Source organism: Misgurnus anguillicaudatus, chromosome 10, assembly GCF_027580225.2.
Source record: "Misgurnus anguillicaudatus chromosome 10, ASM2758022v2, whole genome shotgun sequence".
Classification (NCBI taxonomy): Eukaryota; Metazoa; Chordata; class Actinopteri; order Cypriniformes; family Cobitidae; genus Misgurnus; species Misgurnus anguillicaudatus.
This window is the reverse complement of record NC_073346.2, coordinates 37,479,386-37,502,515: the sequence shown is the minus strand read 5'-3', so window position 1 is coordinate 37,502,515 and position 23,130 is coordinate 37,479,386. Positions and strand designations below refer to the sequence as shown.

The window sequence follows — 23,130 nt, the reverse complement described above, 5'->3', positions numbered from 1 at the left end:
AAGTTGAACTAAGTGTTTTGATTTTTGTATCTGAAAAGAAATTGAGCTTGATAACGTTTTGTGGTACAAATGATTTTGATGGAAATTAAATTGTAGTACTGTACTTTCTGGAATAAAATGAAATTCTCCATTGTCTTGTTTGTTATAAAATTAGCCTTAACATTTTCTTAGCTCTGTCACTTACGCAATTATGTCTAATCTGTCAAAATTACAGCTTGATTCAATGATAAACACAGTAAGAATAGGATCATGACAAATGCTTTTTCATTATGTATTATACAGTATTGTCTCAAGAATGCTTTATTGGCGCTGTTGTTTCCTTGCTTATTTTGAAACCTTATTACAGAAAAAATATGTTGGTCATATTAAAAAACAAGGGATGAGAGGACTGAGGGAGATTGAGGTAATCATTTAAGTAAAAAATATACACTCACCTAAAGGATTATTAGGAACACCAGTACAATTTCTCATTAATGCAATTATCTAATCAACCAATCTCATGGCAGTTCCTTCAATGCATTTAGGGGTGTGGTCATGGTCAAGACAATCTCCTGAACTCCAAACTGAATGTCAGAATGGGAAAGAAAGGTGATTTAAGCAATTTTGAGTGTGGCATGGTTGTTGGTGCCAGATGGGCCAGTCTGAGTATTTCATAATCTGCTCAATCACTGGGATTTTCACGCACAACCATTTTTAGGGTTTACAAAGAATAGTGTGAAAAGGGAAAAACATCCAGTATGCGGCAGTCCTGTGGGCGAAAATGCCTTGTTGATGCTAGAGGTCAGAGGAGAAGCTGATTCAAGCTGATAGAAGAGCAACTTTGACTGAAATAACCACTCGTTACAACCGAAGTATGCAGCAAAGCATTTGTGAAGCCACAACACGCACAACCTTGAGGCGGATGGGTTACAACAGCAGAACACTCCACCGTGTACCACTCATCTCCACTACAAGTAGGAAAAATTGGAAAATTGGACAGTTGAAGACTGGAAAAATGTTGCCTGGTCTGATGAGTCTCGATTTCTGTTGAGACATTCAGATGGTAGAGTCAGGATTTGGCGTAAACAGAATGAGAACATGGATCCATCATGCCTTACCACTGTGCAGGCTGGTGGTGGTGTAATGGTGTGGGGGATGTTTTCTTGGCACACTTTAGGCCTCTTAGTGCCAATTGGGCATTGTTTAAATGCCACGGCCTATCTGAGCATTGTTTCCATCCTTTTATAACCACCATGTACTCATCCTCTGATGGCTACTTCCAGCAGGATAATGCACCATGTCACAAAGCTCGAATCATTTCAAATTGGTTTCTTGAACATGACAATGAGTTCACTGTACTAAACTGGCCCCCACAGTCACCAGATCTCAACCCAATGAATAGAGCATCTTTGGGAAGTGGTGGAGCTTCGTGTCCTGGATGTTCATCCCACAAATCTTCATCAACTGCAAGATGCTATCATATCAATATGGGACAACATTTCTAAAGAATGCTTTCAGCACCTTGTTGAATCAATGCCACGTAGAATTAAGGCAGTTTTGAAGGCGAAAGGGGGTCAAACACAGTATTAGTATGGTGTTCCTAATAATCCTTTAGGTGACTGTATATATATATATATATATATGTTTTGAGACTTTCCTCAAAAAATAGCGACCTCATAGATTGTTTGCACAAGCTGCTTTTTACTATGCACAGTTACGTGTTAGGAATAAGCGGCAGCAGCTAATTACAACCTGTGTTACGTTTCAATATTATTTGTCTTATATTTGATGCTTATATACATATTTGTGTTTATGAACATGATTTTTTTTTCGTGTCAATGAGCATAAATGTTTTTTTTTTCGTGACCCTAGCACAGCTTTCTTTTTTGTGTCATTTTATTTATTGTTTTTTCCTTTTTTTTCTGTTTTTAAATCATTGATGCTTGGGGTTACATTTGGGGTATAGGTTACGATGCAACTTTATGTATTGGTTTCTAATGTTTTTCTTCCGATTTTTAAACTGTTGTCACTTGGGGTTGGTGTTAAAGTTGGGGTTTTAGTTAAGATGTCTGAAATTTAAAAAAGTCGTTCTAACCCCAATCCCAAGCGACAATGGTAAAATAATAGAAAAAAAGAGAAAACAATGCATAAAATGACACGAAAAAGAAAGTCACGCTACGGACACGAATAAACTATTTATAGAAATTCGTGCTGAGTGACATGAAAAAATGCAGAAAATCGTGTTTATGAAGATGAATAAATAAATTAAATATTTTGTGACTATACAACGACTTGCCTTGAGATTGCATTGTTGATGCATTTCATTTTCTAAATGTGAATTTGTTTGAGTCTGTATATGGATTTGTTTTTAAAATGTTATTTAAGGATGAATTTTTAATGTAACCTTTACAATGCACAATAATATAAATTCTCCTGGGTTATTTTTAACCCAATGCTGGGTGAATATTGGGAACACATGTTGGGTTTTAAATAAACCTGGGTTGTTTTTAACCAACAATAAGTTGAAACACAGCATTGCATTGAAACAAACCAGCATAGGTTTATTTATTAACCCAACATGTGTTCTTCCCATTATTTACCCAGCATTGGGTTAAAAATACACAGTAGAATTTATGGGTCTATGAAGGCAACAATTTTTTAAACGCTTTTTAAAGGTTTTATTAAAAATCCATTCTTGGGTAGCTCAGTAAACACCTTAATATATTTTTACTGTAAATATTTCACTAACATTTCTCTTTTCCCACACAGGTTAACAGGATTCCAGGTTCCAGCGCCTGTCACAAGTTCTGGATCCATTATTTCTTTGCGCCTTACCAGTGACTTTGCTGTAAGCGCTCATGGATTTAAAATATATTATGAAGGTGAGGCACATTACATAACCTTTCATTATCTCTGCTGTTTACCGTGGCTTTAAAGTTTGAAGATGGCAAATCGTGTACAGTTGCAGTCAATTAAAAGTTTTTATGGCGTAAGTGTGCAGTTAGACAGCAAGCGGTGGGTGGAAAGCGAGAACATTGATTATTAAACGGAGATATACGCACTGTTTCATATACTTTTTCTGAAGTTCATAGTATAATGTTAGTCACATTTGTTTTGTTTACCATTTTATATAGTATATTATAACATTTTTTATCTTCTCTCATAACCTTTTTTAATTAAGCATATCATTCTTGCTCTTTTACTATTTAATGATCTTTATGATAAGCTAACCTTACTTGTATAATTAATAATCACAGAATATTTATTGTACGTACTGTAGTTACAGTTTTGCTCCTCAGTAACATCATCAGATGTTTAATTTAATTTAATTTAAATTCATTTTAGCAGCTAGGTTGCAGCTAGAATAGGGTCATCTTTACAAGACAAACTTTTAAAGGATTAGTCAATTTTCTTAAAAACTAAATCCAGATATTTACTCGCCACCATGTCATCCAAACTGTTGAGGTCTTTCTTTGTTCAGCCGAGAAGAAATTATGTTTTTTGAGGAAAACATTCCAGGATTTTTAATGGACTTTAATGGACCCCAACACTTAACAGTTTTAATGTAGTTTAAAATGGCAGTTTCAAAGGACTCTAAACGATCCCAAGCGAAGCATAAGGGTCTTACCTAGCGAAACGATTGTCATTTTTTGGCAAGAAAAATAAAAATATGCACTTTTAAACCACAATTTCTCGTCTTCTTCCAGCTGTGTGACAAGCCAGCGTGACCTCACGTAATTGCATAATGACATCAAAAGGTCACGTGTTACATATAGGGTGACCACTCGTCATGCGTAGTGCGTGCGCGCACAGCGTTTGAAGCCCAATTCATGCGTCCCGCAAATTGAGACTGTATCACGCATAATCAATGCTTGCTCAAAAAAAGTTGGTCGCTCTATAATATCGAACCCCAGGCAGACAAACGAACATTACTTAACAGTTCAGTTTGGACAGTTTACTGTATATTTTTGCGTAAAATGACGGAGACTGACAGCTGTAAGACGCTGGCGCCCGCAGCATTCGCAGTGTTGCCAGATCCCATTGTGAAAATTCCTCTTTAGAGGTAGTGTTTAATGTGTTTAGCAATTAATGTGATTAGCAATTGAAGTGCACCTGTCAATTGAATGTTCAAAATATTATGAATCTTTATTTAGAAAAAATACACATTAGTTGGCCTATTCATGAGCATACTCAGTAATTACACATGTTTGGGAATAGGGCATTATTAATGTACCATGTAAGGTGGTATGTGCTAGAAATGGGTAAACCACTATCAATTAATTTGCACATGGGGTGGGGACACCGCCGCGCCAGGGAGTGTCCCACATTGTCCCTCAGAAACATACCCCTTGTCCCCCCTTGGGCTTATTAGCAGGTGGTCACCCTAGTTACATATATGAAACGCACATTTGCGGATCATTTTAAACAATAAACTGACAGAAAGACATTAATTAGTATCATTCACATACAACAACATCGGAACGGTCCTCTTTCTCCACACTTGTAAACACGGGTGCATAGTTTTGTATACGTCATCCGTGACCTCTTGACAAGACGACGTACTACGTGAGGTCGCACTGGCGTGTCACAGGACCGGAGGAAGACAATAAGTTGTGGTTTAAAAGTGCACATTCCCAATTTATCTTGACAAAAATGACAATCGTTTCGCCAGACAAGACCCTCAAGCCTTGTTTGAGATCGTTTAAAGTCTTTTGAAACTTCAATTTTTAACCGCATTAAAATTCAAGTGTTGGGGTCCATTAAAGTCCATTAAAACGAATTAAAATCCTGGAATGTTTTCCTTAAAAAACATAATTTCTTCTCGACTGAACAAAGACATCAACATTTTGGATGACATGGTGGTAAGTAAATTATCTGGATTTTATTTTTAAGAAAATGGACTAATCCTTTAATGTTGATTGACAAAGACTTGCATGAAAGTTTACAAAACTTTGAATGTAAAGTGTAGTTTTTAGGTTGATGCATCTCAAAAATTAGGGCACTGTTTAGGGAGTCTATTGTGAGGGCTGTCTCAGTCGCAAAAACCTTCCTGTTCCCTAAAAATTCTCATAATGCAATGCAAAACCGGGGGAGATCCCTATGTTTCCTTACCAGAAATCACGTGACCTTTTCTGAAGCTCTTCAACCGAGTCAACTCAATAGAGATTTAGTTGTTTCTCAATATTACTATTTCTGTATAACAAAATATAATTTTAAGAGTAGTTTAGGCATGAATATCGATGTGTAATCTTCAAATATGCAGTCAATTAGTAAAGATAGCGTCTATTTAAACATTTGCTCTGATGTTTTCGGAGATTTGAGTTCCAGGGGCGGTCAGCACTCGTGTACCCCGCTGAGCACAGCCTCATCTCGGACACTCCATTGGCTTTGATGTACCCGTGTCTGATTTTCTGAAAATTTGATTGTCATGAATCCCGGTATCTGGTTTAATAAATCTTGTTATTTGTTTCTTTTATTCATATTTAGTCTGTTATTGTTATATGTTGCTTTTTTTGTCTATGTTGCTTATAAATATCACTGCTGACGTCTTACAGCATGTTTTAATAGTCACGTTACCAGAAAAGAAGTCAATATATAGTAAGACAGGGTCAGTTTCCCATGTAATTGATGTACAGATTCACAACCTGTAGCAATTGTTAGGTAGCAAATGGTGTGGTTGGAATAGTGTTGAAAAATTTCCCCTTTATTATTCGAGTCTTCAGGCCTTTTTGAATCCTAATTCAGACAGAATCAGGTTAACACAGACAGACAGGTTTAAAAATTGTACGTTATCAGTCATGCCCTTATTTCTACGTATCTGCCGATCACTAGGGTCCTATTTTTTACTTTTCCCCCATTTAGAAAAACAAACACAGTCTGTCTGTGGCACCCAGATCAGCAAATAAGTTTTAAATCACCCGTGTCCTGTAAATAACTCAACACACCCAAAAGGGAACGTTTAATAACTGAGCAGATGTTGTACTTAGTGAACAGGTTTATTTCAGTCTGTGACTGTGGATTGGTTCCGTTCGCAGTCGTATGGGTCAAACCGTCGTCATTTCTCAACCGGTCACCATCTTTCCATCATTCACTCCAGCTGACCGGACCACAGCATGTTAGTCCATCTGCTCCTCCCCTACAGTCTAAATTATTCAAACCCACGGCTCAGGCCAGGCGTTTACCTCCTGCTTTTGTGTTTAATGTCCTTTGGTACTTTATGGGCCTTGGAATATTAATCCAGCAAGATATTATACTCTAGAGGGCATAAGATTGCCGTATTCACAATTACCCTGTGTCCTTTCCGTTTATCTCTAGAATTTTATATATAAATTTCTTTAGACACTGAGTTTGAGGGCACTTACTGTATAAACCTGGTTTGCAGGTATTTCGGGACGTAACAGGTACATGAGTGTTTGATGTAAAAGATCTTAATTTTAGACATTTGGGTGATTCTTGTGAAATTACACTTATGAGGTGTCATGAAACATTTTGATAAAAAAAAGTAAATGCAAAGTAAGAGTATCAAAATAAGAATACAAACATCTCTTCATGTACTATTTTGCACATGATTTCAAATGACATCATACAAACCAATTTTGTTGTTTTTCCACATTGAAGAGGAACATTTTCATTACCGCAACGTGTCCATGGCTGGATTTGGGTTCTTTGACATGGAAATATTTATAATTAAAGAATCTAAAAAATAAAAAGCTTCAGTGCATGTTATACTGTAAACATTTACAGTAAAGATAAATGTGGTATTTGGTGATCGTTGGTAAGTGTAGAGACAATAATAAGGAATATAAATGTGTCCAAGACCAATTTTCTCATCCTCTGCAAAAAGACCTCAAGGACCTGACATATAAAAAAATAAAATAAAATATTTGGAAGGGACATAATTGACTGTGACACTCAAGATGGCTACCAGGTAAGCAGTTCATCTTTTTTCTCTCCAGATTAAAGTTGAAATTTTGTTTGTTGTAGTACCTAGACAACTTTTTAGTTCTCATTACCGAAACATGAGTTTGTAAATGCATGTATTAAATGTAATATCATGTTGCGGTAATGATAATTTTTGATAATGATCATCTAAAAAATGTAAATAATTCTATAGGAAATCCTCTAAAAATAATGATTATAGTAAGTTCAGACCTTATTTTATATGTGCAAAAAAAAATGGCTTCAAGGGCTTTTTTAAAAATCTAATGCTGGACACCATATAAGTCTGGATTTTGTGAGAATCACCCATTTGTGAGCACAAAACTCATTGCCCAGTGCTAGCATATTGTGACTGGTTGCAGAGACCTTGCTGTAAAGTTTCTAAAGTGAACTGTTTTTTAAACTATCCTAACACAAAGTTTATTTATTTATGGGCGTTCTAATGTATTTCCTTTTTACTTCTCATCATACACCCGGCGCAATGCAGCGCAATGTGCGATGCAAGTGTCTTTTGCTAGTTTTACCATTTTCACGTTATGCGCCACGTTGTTTAAATAGCAAATGCATTTGCGCCCAATTTTGCACCCATGGGCATTCTGGTCCAGACATTGTTGGCACGTTGCTATTTTGAGGCAACTAAAATAGACTGCGACATTGACCAACAAAAACTAGCTCTAAAGTCAATGGCGCATGCATTTGCTTATCACACACATGGATGTGTAGCAGCACACAAACGTTTTTAAATATGAAAAATTAAAGTATTAAAATGTAAAAGATTAATATTGAGTCTCTTGGACATAAATGAGGATCGATTATTAGATGTTAGAAGGCGTGAAGAGCTGCTACACTTGTAGCCTGGTAAATAATTTAATGTTTTGCTTTAAACAAATGCAAATATTGCATTTATTTTTAAATGTTTTCTTTTAAATCCTACATCACGGATTTATTGTATATGATGACTTTGTACCTGGGGATATGGTGAAGTGAAAACCTTTTTAAGTAATGCTTTTCAAAACCCTCACGGCGCCGTCCGAGTGCTGAAAAGTTTCCGCTCTGCAGACGTTTGTGAATTCGATAACACTTTACAATAAGGTTCATTAGTTAATGTATTAACTAACATGAACAAACCATGAGCAATACATTTGTTACAGTATGTATTCATCTTTGTGTTAATGTTAGGTAATAGAAATGTTAGTAAATTTCTGTGAATGTTGGTTCACAGTGCATTAACTAACATTAACAATATTTTAATAAAGTATTAGTAAATTGTTAAAATTAACATTAACAAAGATTAAAAAATGCTGTATAAGTGCAGTTCATTATTAGGTCATGTAAACTAATAATTAATGTTAACTAATGAACCTTATTGTAAAGTTTTACTGTAAATTCTGTTTGTTACAAATAAAGTATTTTTAGAGTACAAACCGTTTCTTGCATATTTGTAAATTATAATTTGAGATTACAATGATTATGTAGGATATTTAAAGCAATTAAAAGCCTGCTAATTTTACTTCCATAACTAAATAGCTTATGGAAGTAATAATAGCTTTTAAAGGTTTTAATACAAAAATCACAATTTTAATACAAATGAAAACAACACAATTTTGTACATCAATCTTAAACTGGTGGTCATCTTAGTTTTTTAGTTTACAAATTCTGCCATCTAGAGTAAATAGGGAATCGGCATGGTGCCAACACAACTGGCTTTAGACTAAGTTTATTGCACGTTACACCTGGAACACACCCATTACTCATTATGAAATAGGAACAACCCTTTAAAGGGACACTCCACTTTTTTGAAAATAGGCTAATTTTCCAGCTCCCCTAGAGTTAAACATTTGACCGTTTACCGCTGGTATCCATTCAGCTGAACTCTGGGGCTGGCGTTAGCATAGCTTAGCATAATCCATTGAATCTGATTAGACCATTAGCATTGCGCTCAAAAATGATTTTTGATATTTAAAACTTGAAATTTGTATGTTTGTACGATCAGCTTTCACCCTAGTGACGTTGGGTTTATACGTGTAGATTCGTTCTTGCTTTTTCATGACAATTGTATTTTTTTGTACGACGTACAAGATAAAGTTGACGCATTGTAGTCCTGCAGCTGTGAGCAGATAAACATCCAGGTTTTTGTCGACTACTGCGATTTCAGGAGTGACTTCTGTATTCCATTCACACCGAATGCTTGTACGTGGCATGGCTGTATTTATTCAGTTCCTCTGTCTGTAGGATTTGCTGCCTGATAAAATAGTCCCACAGCTGAAATTCGCAAGGCTGATTGCTTAAAGCACTTATAGCGCACATCTTTCCATCAATGCACTCAATCTGATATCATTTCTGTCTGTAGCATAAAAGTTTTTTTATGACGGATGTAAGTGTATGTAAGCCCCAGCCGCCAGCACCACTAACATGAGTTTAGTCTGCGTCCTGTTCAACTTTTATGAGAGAGATAGACGTAGTGCTGGAGAACACACACGGGAGAAGAAATCTCATTTTGGTTCCTGTCAGTTTGCCTTCACTTCGGAACAACCGAAATCATGTTTGACAGTCAGTACGTATGCTTTGATTAATGTGTCTATTGCCATCCTGTACAAGTCGTCTTCTCGGCATAGAGTTAGATTCAGAATCCTAAACCTTTCTGTCTGCAACACGATGCCCTCCAAATAAATGCCAATGACTTTGATCGTCATGATCGACATGCTAATGTCCCGTCATCACAATGTGCAGCCGCGAATCTTCTGGTGATCTAAATGTTAGAAAGACCCCAGACATCGATTTTGAAACATTTTTTGGACCAACTACAGAGCGCTCCTTTATGGAAATGTGAGCAAAATATAAACAGTGGAAGAAGTGGCACCGCCTTTTATTGCAACCTTTGAAATTTGCTGCTCGTGGCCTGTTGTGTTGTAATGTCTCCGAAACGCTTGCCGCTCTCTGTTGACCCATGTGGTTGGTTTCCTCCCTGTGGATACTGTGAAGGTTTTTGTTTAACGATTGCTCGTATTGGATGGAAAGCTCAATAATTCTGAATGCGTGGAGAATATTGACGGGCTCCCGGGGAAAGATTGCTGTGTGCTTGCTGCGGCGTGGACGCTCCGACAAACTTCCATCATCTTCAAGGGCAGCGGAGTCATTAGACGTATAGAGGGATAAATAGCTCATCTCCAGGGATCAGTCTGTGGCCATTACCTCAATGCTTTCTCGTTGTTCTCTATGCCCTGAGGTCAGAGAAATGATGTACGGTATTTCATCTGAAAATAGATTAATGACCGGAGTAATAGAAAGCCTTCTGCAGTGTTTGGATTTTGTCATTATGATATAATTTAATTTCAAAATGTTTTATGTCTATAAAGAGAACTGTTTGTTATTTTTAAAGTATTAATTAATCTCTTAGTTAGCTCAGCAGTTTAACTATAATTAAACATTTGCATGCATAAGAATTTGTGTATTTTTTTGAAGTGAATATATTTCAGCATTATGGATGCGACATTTTCAATCAAAACTTTGGTAACACTTTATTTCAAGGGGTTTTCATAAGACTGACATGACACATTCATAATCATGACATGACATGTGTTATGAACATGAAGGAGATTTTATGCACGTTTATGACAATTTTCATTAAGTGTCATTTGTTTAATTATGTCATTTTTAATGCAAAGATGAAGTTGTTTGAGGGGTCTTTGTTATGACATTAACCAATACATCATAACTTGTCATAAATCTGTCATTAACATGACATAGCAGAATAATTATCAAAATTAAGAAACTACCTAGCTTTATGGGTTTATGTTACATTAAACTGTTATTTAAATGTCATTAAGTGTAAATACTATGTCAAATCATTTTAAATACCTTAACAAAATGCAACAGACACGGCAAAAGATTATACTTAACTTTGCACAATACATAAAAACTGACAACTAACAGAACTTGTTCTTCCTCACACAGAAGGTTCTGACATTAAATTATTTATTACTAATTAATTATTATAATGTAAATAACTGTTTTTCCAGTTATATGGACCCAATGCTGCATGATTAACCCATTATTGTACCGTTTTTATTTAATTTTAGTTGAATCCGTCTCCAAATGCAATAAAATATAATTTTATCAATTTTAATAATAATAATAATAATAATTATTATTATTATTGCATGGTTGAAGTTATTTGTTAAACACTTGGAGGAAACTTAAATAAACATTATGAACTGAAGAATATTCATGATGATTTTATAAAACTATTTTAAGTATTAACACTTAATGACATTTTAATGACAAATTATATTTGAACCACTGTAGTGGAGGTCAAGAAAAATATGAATGACGCTGTTATGAAACTATTTGACAGAGTATTAACACTTGATGACATTTTCATGACAAATTCAATTTGTATCACTGTAGTTAAGGTCAAGAAAAATATTGATGATGCTGTTATAAAGCTATTTTAAGTATTAACACTTAATGACATTTTAATGACTAATTATATTTCAAAATTACATAATTAAACGAATCGCACTTAATGATAGTTGTCATAAACGTGCATCTCCGTCATGTTCATGATTTTTTTACAAATTTTTCCGTGGCATTCTCATGGATAAATTACTCAACTGTTTTGTCCTATTTTCTTACCATTGTCGCTTCGGTTTAGGGTTAGATTTACATTTACATAAAATGACATCCTTACCCTAGTCTCAGCCTCAGACGTCACGCCCACAAACTGTTGGCTGAACGTCTGATGCTTTTCGTACACTTTTCTGGAAACCCTGTGAAAATGTTAAAGTCGTCTTTGATTGGTTGGAAAAAAACGGATTTCCAGGAGACGCGAGTGTCGCGATTAGTTTCAGTCCCTGGAAAACAAAGCTCTGACGTTCCATTGAGGAAGAGAATCAGTCGTGTTCACGTGGATAATAATGAGCAGTTATCATGATCAGCTAAACATTGGATTCTCAAAAATATGCATAGTTCGCGGCATCGACTCTCTAAAAGACGTCCAAGAGTTTTCTTTAAGGCAGTTAGTGGAGTTTAAAAGTTTGGTTCTCCTGAATTGCTTGTATGTGTTAAAAAGTGGAGAGATATGCTTCAAACAGACGTTTAACAGGATCGTCTCATTGGTGTGGCTGTTGATGAAGTGCTCAACGTTGTCCTATGGTGAGTAATGTTGTTTATTTAGATACTATTTGGTTGCGGCTGGTTATTTCAATAACTGACTTGTTGCCAGCCGGCTCGTTATTGTGGGGAGTCCGAAACGTGACGCTAGATGAAACAAACTGTGATTGGTTGTTTGACATGTCGGTCAAACAGCTCGTGGGCGGGATTTGTCCAGAAAAAGCAGCGAAAAACACCAGACCTTCAGTATTGAAGGTCTAGCTACGCGAGACTATCCTTACCCAAACCCAACTCTAACCCCAACGCCAGGCGACAATTGTTTCAAGTTTAGAAAATATAAAAGAATGAATCCGAACAAATACTTAAAGTGACATACTAACGCAAACACCAAATCTTACCCTAAACCAAAGCGACAATGGTAAGAAAATAGGACAAAACTGTTGAGTAACCAATCCATGAGAATGCCACGGGAAAATGCAGAGATCCATGAGAATGCCACGGAAAAATGGGCAAAAAATTCCGTGACTATCCCACGGATTTTTGTGAGATCATGTTGGTCAGTCATATGAACACCCCTTCAAGTAAAGTGCTAGCAAAACTTTAAATATTCATTTTCAGAGAATGTAATTATTACCAGTATGTTAAGCCATGTGTTTATATTTGTCCTAAACCCCTTATGATATACTCCAGATGTCATAAAAATGCAGACCACTCCCGGCCGATCAGCACCAGATCCCCACTGGAGATGCTGACGTAGGTACAGATCCAGTGCGGATCCGGCCCGGAGCTGTCTGCTGTCTGGGGTAGGTTTATACCTACTGTATGTTTTCTACTTAAGATTAAGCATGCATGCCCTATGGATGTAACAAAAAAGGACAAGTGTTTTGGATTTCTGTGAATTAAAATGCACAAACCAAAAGCAATACAATACAATACAATATTCAGTTTATTTTATATTTGTGGGCTTGTTTATGTGGTAGAAACAGTGTTATGGATGTGACTTGACAATTCTGGAAACTGGAGGCCTTGCATAGATATTTAAGCTACCAAATATTGACCTCTATATCTGAGTATGGTTTAAAACTGTATTGTCTTATTATAAGGTTGACATTTGCATTGCGTTGCTCGTTTGTAGTATATAATGAAAATGAAAAAGCGTGCTGCTGATAAAGAGTTTTGTCACCACTGGCGATCATGTTTCATTTAAAAAGGCATCAGATTACAGCAGTAAAATTGGCTGTGAGAGACCTTTACATTTGCATCTGAAGAAATTCATTAAAGCGATTTTAAGAGGCTAAAGTGTTGTTTTAAACATTTATCTCGGCAAGTGTAACTAAAATTGCTGGTTTGTCTTTGTTGTATCGAATGAAGTTAAAGGTTTCAGAATCAGGAAAGGCCTAATGGGTGCTCCAATTTCTTTTTAGATGATTACAAATAAAAGTGTCATTATAGTGTTTCGGGAGGTCTTTTCATGGACACTTTGGGAGCTGTGATGAACGTCTCCGGCTGCCACAAGTGGTTTAAAATAGCCCAATTTCTCCTCATAAGAGAGCCGAGGTCAGTGTCAGGACCTCTTTGTGTCTTACCATCTATCTAAGCTGTTTATTTTTAAATGCAACTTTTAAGCCCCCGTTGTTGTTTTTTAAATGAGCAAAAATCTCACTCGCAGTTAAAGTCTATGGAAAACACTTTTGAGCTCTTGTGCAGCTTTTGGTTTTGTTTAATAACTTGAATTTTTTAATTTCAACATTTGTTTTTTGCGTTGCTCATTGTCTTTTGGTGAATTAATGTATGTTTTGTAAGAGGATGGACTTTTGGTTATGTGTGGTATATGTTATTCCCTATGGACCGTGTAACATTTATCTTGGCAAGTGTAACTAATAAAGATGGTTTGTCTTTGTTGTATCGAATGAAAAGTAAAAGGTTTCAGATATGTTTTGTGCTGTTTGTTCATTTCTACGGGGTTCCCACGGGTTCTTGAAATTCTTGAAAGTTTGTGAATTTGGGGAAAAAATTCAAGGCCCTGGGAAGTTTTTGAAAATATACATACATAGATACAGGTCATTAAAGGTGCTTGAAACTATTTTATGCAAGAAGTTTTCTGAAAAAAAAAAAATCCATATTATTCCCTGTGTAGTGTAGGATAATATCATAAAAATTCTAGACTTTTTAAGCACACGTGCTAAATTGTTCGCTCTAAATGCTTATATCTTCTGTATGCAAATGTTGATTCAAACCAAAATGCTTTTTTGCATAGTTGTGTTTGACACATGAAAACGTCTCGGGTTACGTATGTAACTGTTGTTCCCTGTGAAGGGAACGAGACGCTGCGTCTCCCTTGCCATACTTCCTGCGTCCCTGTAACGCCGTATTTGGCAATATTTCAGATAGCGATATACTTCCTGGCTCCCGTGTCACCCTGTCTTTGTCAATAAGCCTCACCATTGGTTAAATTGATATACACATTCAGATGCAATTACCCCTGGAGGCGTCCCAAATGTCACCGCAGTGACGCAGCGCGAGTTCCCTCGAAAGGAAACTGTAACAGTTAGGGATGCTCACATTGACCGTTTAACCGTTAACCGAAGGTAAGAATGTATGACCGATTAACATTATCAGTTAAAATAAAAAATATTTGTTAATACATGGTGCGTGTTGTCATGAGCCGACAGACATTTCGCCACTTTTCTATCTTTAATTTGTGAATGTCCTGTAAATGACACAAATGATTGCTGCCCTGACGGTCTGATCATTTCATTTGTATGCGTGTTTGGAAGCTGAACGGAGACGCGCGCGTGTCCCGGACCATAACATGTGAGCGAAGCTCCCCTAAATATTCCGCTCTACTGTTCAAGCGCTCCACTCAGTCGCTCACCGCCCAAGCAAGCGCTCCGTTAACTTTCCGCTCACGCCAGCAAATAAACCAATTCCCATTCAGATCCCGCTCCGACATAAAAAAAAATTTAGTAAGCCTAATTGTTTTCTGTACTGACGTTCTTGGATAATTGCATTTAATTAAAGTATTAGCTGATAAATCGCAGTTATGTACAGTTGTGTGTTGGCTATTAGACCTAGTTTAACTGATACGGTGCTCCGGATATAATTCAAATTAACAAATTGTTTCCACAACATCCACGTTTTACTAATTCACAATTTTAAGTAATAATAAATGTAATAAGTAATTACGAAATATTATAATAATTCGTTCCCCAACGAACTATACTATTATATAAATATATTATTTGAAAAAACTAAAATAAATTGAAGAACAATTTCAAGTGCAAAGTGCAAATTTACAGTGCATCAGTAAATACAGAACACAGCTGTGTCTTAAAGAAATTAAAATTAGACAGTATTTATTAAACTGTAAATGTACAAAACGAATGCAATACAGAAGGCCATGAGTATTTATTTATGGCATTTTCAATAGTATATTAGTAGCTAAATTAACGTGTATCTAATATAGTATGAAAACGAATAAATCATTATTTTGGCTAAATTCATCTTGATAGATCATTTTAGTCAGACTGATTTGTCAACATTTCAGAAGCTTAAATGCTATCTAAAACAACTTTTATTTTATCCCGAGTGTTACTTGGTCGAAAATATGTAGAAATATAGCCTACGCGAGAGCAAATTACAGAACAAAAATGTTTAGCTCACGCGGACCGAACGAAAATCCGTTTATTAAGCGGACTCTGTAAAATAGAGGACGTGCTGAATCAGTCGAGTCGGCAGATTATCATCAATGTTTATAATGTTCATCGCATGCTGTTGATGAAAAAAATTAATATCTAAATGTCCATGGAAGAGTCAAGTGTTCAGTCAGTTAATACTAAAGGCACCGGCGTTTTTGGCTGAAGCTTCATCATCCACGGAGCGGAGAACTATACAGGTTTTTATTTTAAGTGGTTTTAATGCTGGTAAGCAATCAGTTATATTATGGCGCTTTGTATTTGTGTTGATCAGTTAGATTAAAGTAATTTTCATCTTTAAAACTGCATCTAGATGCAGACGACGCTACATTTATACTGTCATCTTAGTTTCATTTCTTTCATTTCTATATAAGGCTGGCGACTTCATTAAAAAAATATTTGAACTCCATAACTTATTGCTATAGATTCTCGAACTATCAAATTACCAAAGGGCATACTGGGATGAGCGAGCGGTGCTGCGTATTGAGCGAGCGGAGCGGAAACTTCGGAAATGCGCTCTGCGCTCTGATGGAAATATTACCACTGCGCTCTGATGGAAATATTACCGCTCCGCTCACATGCACTGTTCCATAAACATCTCTCTTTTTGCACAAACGGAGAAAGACGACGCAAAAACAAAACTTTCTGAAAAGCATCCTGCTTTAGAAATGACCACTGTGGTAGATGAAACGGAGACAATCTGCCCTTTTTGGATATTAATCCTCTGGACTGATCGCGTGCTTTTTATTAAGGTGAATATATTGCGTGAATATCTGATAATGTATGAATCCTGGTTCTGTTGTTGATCTGTCGCTGCTGTTTGCACGTTCAAATTAAATATTTTGTTTTTACTAGTTCACAGACAACCGTCAACTGTATTTTTACTGAATGATAATTTCATATTAAAATCTCTACCCGTTAAAATCTTATCAGTTAACGGTTAAAGAGCCCCAATTATGCTAATAAATTGGCACGTTAGCACGTTATTGCAATATCCCATAGTACATACATGTTATTAAAACTTGAACTAATGCACTGTGAGTCTTATAAATTGCTTACATACCTCACCGATTTCCCACTGTCTGAAAAACGCTCGGTTTAGTTCCTGTCTCCGCCTCCCAAAATGTCTAGTGTAATCGGATTGGTCAGATGACTACTCAACTGTTATTGGTCAGCTGGGTTCGTCGTGTGTTTGAAAGGTTACGCCCCCGACTACGTGTGGGTTGACACACGGTTCTGACAGAGTCACAGCCTCAGAGGCAACGTAAACAAGCGTTATATTTCTCTATAAACGATGGTGTCTGTACTGCCTTACCACTTCGAGCTCGATCCAGAGAGTTCAGAAGGCCGTTACGATATAAACGATCTCCGTCAATGAATGCGATTGGATTTAACTTTTTTAGGTGTCCTTAGGTCTGCCAGAATGCTAAACGAAGACGAAAATGTGTTGCAAAAACATCCAAAAGGTAATTATAACGTACTACATAACTATATGGAAACACCAAATGTAGCACATAGAAAGTATTTGTTGAAATGATTATTAAACGATTTCACTTGGTAATTTCTACATTATTTTACTATAGTAAAATGTATTATAAGACTGCTTACATACTATATTACTGTGCAAACTATATGGAAACACCAAATGTAGCACATAGAAAGTATTTGTTGAAATGATTATTAAACGATTTCACTTGGTAATTTCTACATTTTTATACTATAGTAAATTTTATTATAAGACTGCTTACATACTATTTTATTGTGCAAACTATATGGAAACACCAAATGTAGCACAAAAAAAGTATTCATTGCAATGAATGTTAGTTCTACATTATTTTACTATGGTAAACTTTATTATGAAAGAGCTTACTTATAAGTGCTATGTTTTTACTTATTAGGTTTTAAGGAGAATGCAACAGGTTCCAGGGCCTCTTACCTGCGTGATTCATCATCCAGGTTTTGCACAAATTGTCTAAATCCCTACACACAGAACATTTATTGTACCGACTATAAGCCTTTGAGGTTCAGGACTAGAGTAAGTTTTATTACATTTTTAAACCAATAACACTAAAGTATTATTATAGTAACAAAGTACCCAAAAGATGTAACTTTAAAGAAAATATAGTAGTCAGTCAAATTTTTTTTTATTTATTACAAATATATATTTAAATGTTAAACAATATACAAATAAACATACTTTAGTAACCATATTGTGCTCTTCTCTCAAAAATTGTTCAATTCACTTCTTACAGCTATCTATTCAGATAAATGGCATATCAAAGCTTTGTCAGCTGGTGCTATTTAAGACGACACTTTAGGGTTATCATCCTGTCGTGTGTTGTTCTCCAGATATGCTTGGAGCTTCCTGATCGGAATGTTGGCTTCCGACGACCCCTGCACTGAAGATGGCATGCAATCACGTCCTCCTTTGAAGGTCTCTCAAACTGTGATGCCAGGTCCATTGGAATCGGGGTTTCCTTCAGCTTATCTTCAAATACCTCAGCAAACACAAGCCTGATCACATCATCCACATAACTGTACAAATATTGCAGTCAATAAATCTTTTGTTTTGATCATTTATTTCCCTGCTTCATACAGTAAGTTTTTAATTATGAATGTATTTGAAATAAAACATTACTGCTTACAGTATGTCACTTGTGTGTTTTGGGAACATAGCCTTGTACTTTCCCTCTCCTGCTTTTGTTACGGCTTGGTGACATTGTAATGGACGGCTGTAAGGTATAACCTGTAAAAATATAAATAAGCAATACATTTATTTTAAAAGTAAACACTACCGTACTTTATTTTAACACAGTTACTAAAATGCTTAAATACCTGCACAGCATTCCAATAAATGGGAAAGTCACATGTTTTGCTGCAAATCTGAAATCTCAGGCTACGGACGGCAAAGGCATCCACTGATGATGGCGATTGAAACATTGTGAAACGATGCTACTGCCTGGGTTCCTATGATTATGCAGAGAAAAAAACTTTGTCATCATCAGTTATACATTTAAGACTGGTAGTGGTTTCACTAGCTAAATACATCATATGTGTTACACACCTTTGCTCCTCATATGCCTTGTACTGTGTGTAATGATGTTGCATGTTTGCATACAGTGTAGAAGGATGTGTCCAGCTGCGAATCTAGGATATACACAAATAAAACAAACATGTATTCAGTCAAAAAGACATATTATAACAATAGAGTACAACGACTATAAATCGTTAGACTATTCATTAAAACGTTAATGTATTACATGGCCCAACATTAGCAACACACATTACGTGTTTACTTCGTTTCAAAATCTAAGAAAGCTTCAAGTAAAAACAACAGTAAAATACATATAACGTTAAACAAATCATCTGTAGTTTGAGTTTCTTGAGTTTTATCATGAGAACAAACTTTAACGGTAACAGTTTAGCTGGAACAGCTTAGCAAGTTTGTAAACATGTCTAAATAAACATCGATAAAAACGATAGTCTGCATAATTCAACATACACGTGTGTAAATATGGTACGAAATATGTTTATGAAATACATTATTACAACACAAAACAATTAGCTTGCAAGCTTAGCTCTAAGTTACATATAGATCTATATCTGAGCTCTACAAGCACATAATGTTAAGCTCCGGTTACCGGTAACTTAACTTACAGTAAAGGAATAATGAACATGAATACTTACAGCCTGTGATCCAGAAGTGCACGGTAATCCAACTTTCAGGAGGAGACGTCGCGCAGCTTCGGTTCATGAGAAGCAGTTATTGTGAAAACTCCGTGAACAACTTCTGACTGGATTTTTCCGGAACCGTATTAAACATGATGTCCTCTGTGTAAGTCCATAAAGTGCTATTTTGCCCTTGCATCTAAAGAGACAGCGTCTACTCGAGAGATTTAATCGCTTAAATGATGAAACAAGAGTTTGCAAACAGGGTCAAAGCAGGGACTCCCAACCTCCGCCATTTTAGCTCTCTTCTGACTCAGCGCTCTCCACCCCCGTCTTTGAGGGCGTACCCAAGCGAAGCAGAGAGGGCTGAACTATGATAATGTTGGTCTTCTCTACGTCACTAATCCCAGGAAGTAAACTGTTGCCTACAATCCGAGTGTTTTTTGTAGTCCTCGAACGTTAGAGACGATAACTCGCGTCATCGTTTTCTTTGAGGTATGTACTTTTTGAATATCGTTAGCATGTACTAATACACACTTACACACAAAAGGATGTTTAAAAACGTGTATCTCATAATAGGTGCTCTTTAATGTTCGGTTTAGAAGCTACGGTTGTCGGTCGGGAAAATTAACTGATATGAGCATCCCTAGTAACAGTGTATCTTTAAAAGTAACACAATGTAACCTTGCTCTCACTTGAAATGTGTCCCCACATTTAGTCCTTGAATTTGAGGGTATTGGACCTGGAAAGTCCTTGAAAGGTCCTTGAGTTTGAAGGTTACTAAAGTGTGGGAACCCTGTTTCTAGCGTGTGTCTGTCTTGTTTTCCATTTAACAAGTCTAAACATTGCCATAACAATATGAAATTACATCAGGTGTGGAGCTATTTAACGTTAAATGTTAATTTTTCAGGAATGTATCTTGAATTTTATCTTTTCGTTGACTTAGCAGCGTTGATTTTGACAGAAAGGTGTCATTTGTTGAAGGTTGTAGATGTACAATCTTCCCTGAGTGTGTATGACAGGTGACGTGCGGAGGTTTCTGGCATGTTTATGTTGGTGTTGATGGTTTAAACTGTCATGTTAAGTGATTGGAGGGAAAGCGTGCTTCATAAGATGGTTTGAGAAGCCATGTGTGGTGATGTGAATAGAGTTTAAATTAACTATTTAAATTATTAGCTAATCATGAACTAACAATAAACAATACTTTTACATTTATTAATCTAATTTCAATTTAAAATCAGAGGTTGTATCTGTTAATGTACAATGAACAAATGTATTTACATTAACAAAGATGATAAAAGATGATGATAAACTATATTGCTTGTTGGGTCATGTTAGGTAATGCATTACAAATACAATATTGTTGGCTATTCTGAGAGTTATGGACAGCAAATAATATACCACAAGAAAACATAGAGTTAGAATAGAAAACATAGTTAGTAGAAAGTTTTATAGACGGTTTCATCGAGCACTCGTGCAGCGTCTGGTCCGAACTTTATTTCCGGTTTCTGTTTTTTTTAATGGTCTGAATAGTTGCTGCAACTGAATTCTTAAACGGATACCTCGTCAAAAATAACAAATGTTTTGGGTTCCTATGTAATCTACATGTTGTTTATTTTGCTTCTTATATAAATAAACTACATTGTTTCTAGGACTTTGTTGTTATTTATTATCCGCAGAGTTTACCGGAAGTTACGTGATGACCACGAAAGCCACGTGTTTATGTTGTTACTGCTGAAACCGTCTATACACTTTTATTACACGGCTTGTTCGAAAGCTTGATTCTGATTGGCCAGTCTCTACATTTGCATGTTTGTTATTTCCATATAAAACTTTAAACCTGGATGCTGCAAATCATTTTGACAGGTACAGTTTAATATTATAAAAAGTGTAATAAAAATATGTCTTTTAATATCATATATGGAATTATACTTACAAGTGATTAAACCATATAGTGTGTTGGTGACATTTGAACTAGAGGTCTGCACGGGTCCACTTGGATCTGAAAACCAGAGGTTCGACCCAAGACCCGAGTGAGTTCGGGTCTAAAAGGTTCATGTGTGCCTTGGACACGGGTTGGGTATAATATTAGTGGCATCGAGTTATTTAACTCATTCCCTGCCAGCCTTTTTTTAAAAAGCTGCCCGCCGGCATTTTTGTGATTTTCACAAAAGTTTTACAAAATGCCTTCCAGGAAAATGTTCTTCTATAAATATATAGACATACAAATATATCAAATGAAAGAACAGACCCTGTGCTTACAAACAAACAAACAAACAAAATGGAAAAAAGTTTCATCCTATCTTCATTTGTTCTCTTTTTAAAAACTCTCAAATATGGGTAGGTTATTTAGCACTGACACACAAATCTTTATTGCACAACTACTAAAACCGTACAATGCCCTACTGACATCATTTAACACGTTCTCTGTCTATTGCTGGGATGAGTACACAAATCAGGTATTTAAATTGTTTTAAAATAAAATACATTCAAAAAATAAAAACACTTTATTACTGACCATGTGTCAGATAAAGTATTAGTCAAAGAGACCAGCAGACCATCTTTATTTTCTTCTCAGCCATCTGACGTTTGACTAATACAGTACACCTGAAGTGACACATTTCTAATCCTCTGGGACACGTGTCTGGATATGTCCGGATATATGACATGTTAAGCTGCTTTATCTTTGATTTAAACCATCGTACATCATCTCTGAACAGCTGCTGCCATCAAAAACGTCCATTTTGATCTCTACTGAAAATCGGTAGCTATGCGCGTCCCATTACAAACCACCACCACTACCATCAGCATTCAACCGAATCAAAATGAATCAGCCATAAATATATATTGGTGTTTACTGCCTACTACATCACAATATACGCTATTCACCAAGCTATGAATGGCATGCAAAAATGATTTCTCTTTACAAAACAAAACAAAACTGAATTTTTATCAGGTTATATTAATGCTGTTTACAGATCAGGTTTGGGCATTATGGGATGCAAATGTAAACTACGGTAGTACAATAGTAATTGTATTAAATGCATGGTCACCTGTAGATAATACTTAGGGCTGCAAGATATACCCTGTATTTGCCCCGGGACCACAAAAACCAGTCCTAACGGTATATTTGAAGAGTTTGGTTCCAAAACGCGATAAACGCCATTTTTGAAAAAAATGAGTTACTGCCAAAATCAGTATTATATCAGGTCAGTATTTAAAAGTAAATAATTAATTTTACGCAAAATCCAATATCCGTCGTGTTATCCTGTCATCTTTTCTCCCTTTTTTCCAAAATGCGATAAACGCCACTCCTCCTTTTTTACAGAACGCAATAAATCCATTCCAGAAATTACAGCGGACCATTCACGCAATGTAAACAAACATGGCGGTGTGGCGAGTACACAGAGTCCTAGTTTTCCTCATCTACTTTGTACTTCGTGATCAACAAACGAAACAAAATAATACTTTAATGGCATTGATAAACCTGTGGTTGTTTTCTGTGACGGGAAAGATTGTCATCAACATCTAATAATTTACGCGAAGCACCCGGGAGACTGGTGCTTATCTCCCGACAGCATCAAGTTTCTCATGCTAACACATTGACCCCAGAAGATCTTATGAAAAACTTTCCATAATTTTACTCAAAGTCAACGAAAATCAAGAGGACCAAAACATTTTACAGCTGATCGCTGTGAAAAATGCTAAGCAACGACGTCAAGTATAACCGCTGCAA

The 23,130-nt window shown here is 36.0% G+C and overlaps 1 protein-coding gene and 2 long non-coding RNA genes across 5 annotated transcripts in view; 2 read left to right on the top strand and 1 right to left on the bottom strand.

Annotated features, from left to right (window-relative positions):
- Nucleotides 1-23,130, top strand: part of csmd3a (CUB and Sushi multiple domains 3a) — a 489,960-nt gene that overhangs the window by 54,516 nt on the left and 412,314 nt on the right. For both annotated transcript variants that reach the window (XM_055211335.2, XM_055211334.2), the window contains exon 3: nt 2,749-2,861. In XM_055211335.2, coding sequence (XP_055067310.2) covers nt 2,749-2,861 — 113 coding nt within the window. The remainder of the gene's footprint in view (nt 1-2,748; nt 2,862-23,130) is intronic.
- Nucleotides 16,665-18,305, top strand: LOC141367306 (uncharacterized). Its single transcript, XR_012371639.1, has 3 exons — nt 16,665-17,191; nt 17,624-17,760; nt 18,075-18,305. It is a non-coding gene; the product is annotated as an uncharacterized lncRNA (long non-coding RNA).
- LOC129445939 (uncharacterized) lies at nt 18,118-19,988 on the bottom strand. Of its 2 annotated transcripts, none has more exons than XR_012371637.1 (5): nt 19,413-19,988; nt 18,790-18,872; nt 18,561-18,692; nt 18,371-18,471; nt 18,118-18,260 (listed from the first exon to the last, which is right to left on the bottom strand). It is a non-coding gene; the product is annotated as an uncharacterized lncRNA (long non-coding RNA). The 2 variants fall into 2 exon arrangements; XR_012371638.1 differs by having other exon boundaries at nt 18,371-18,457.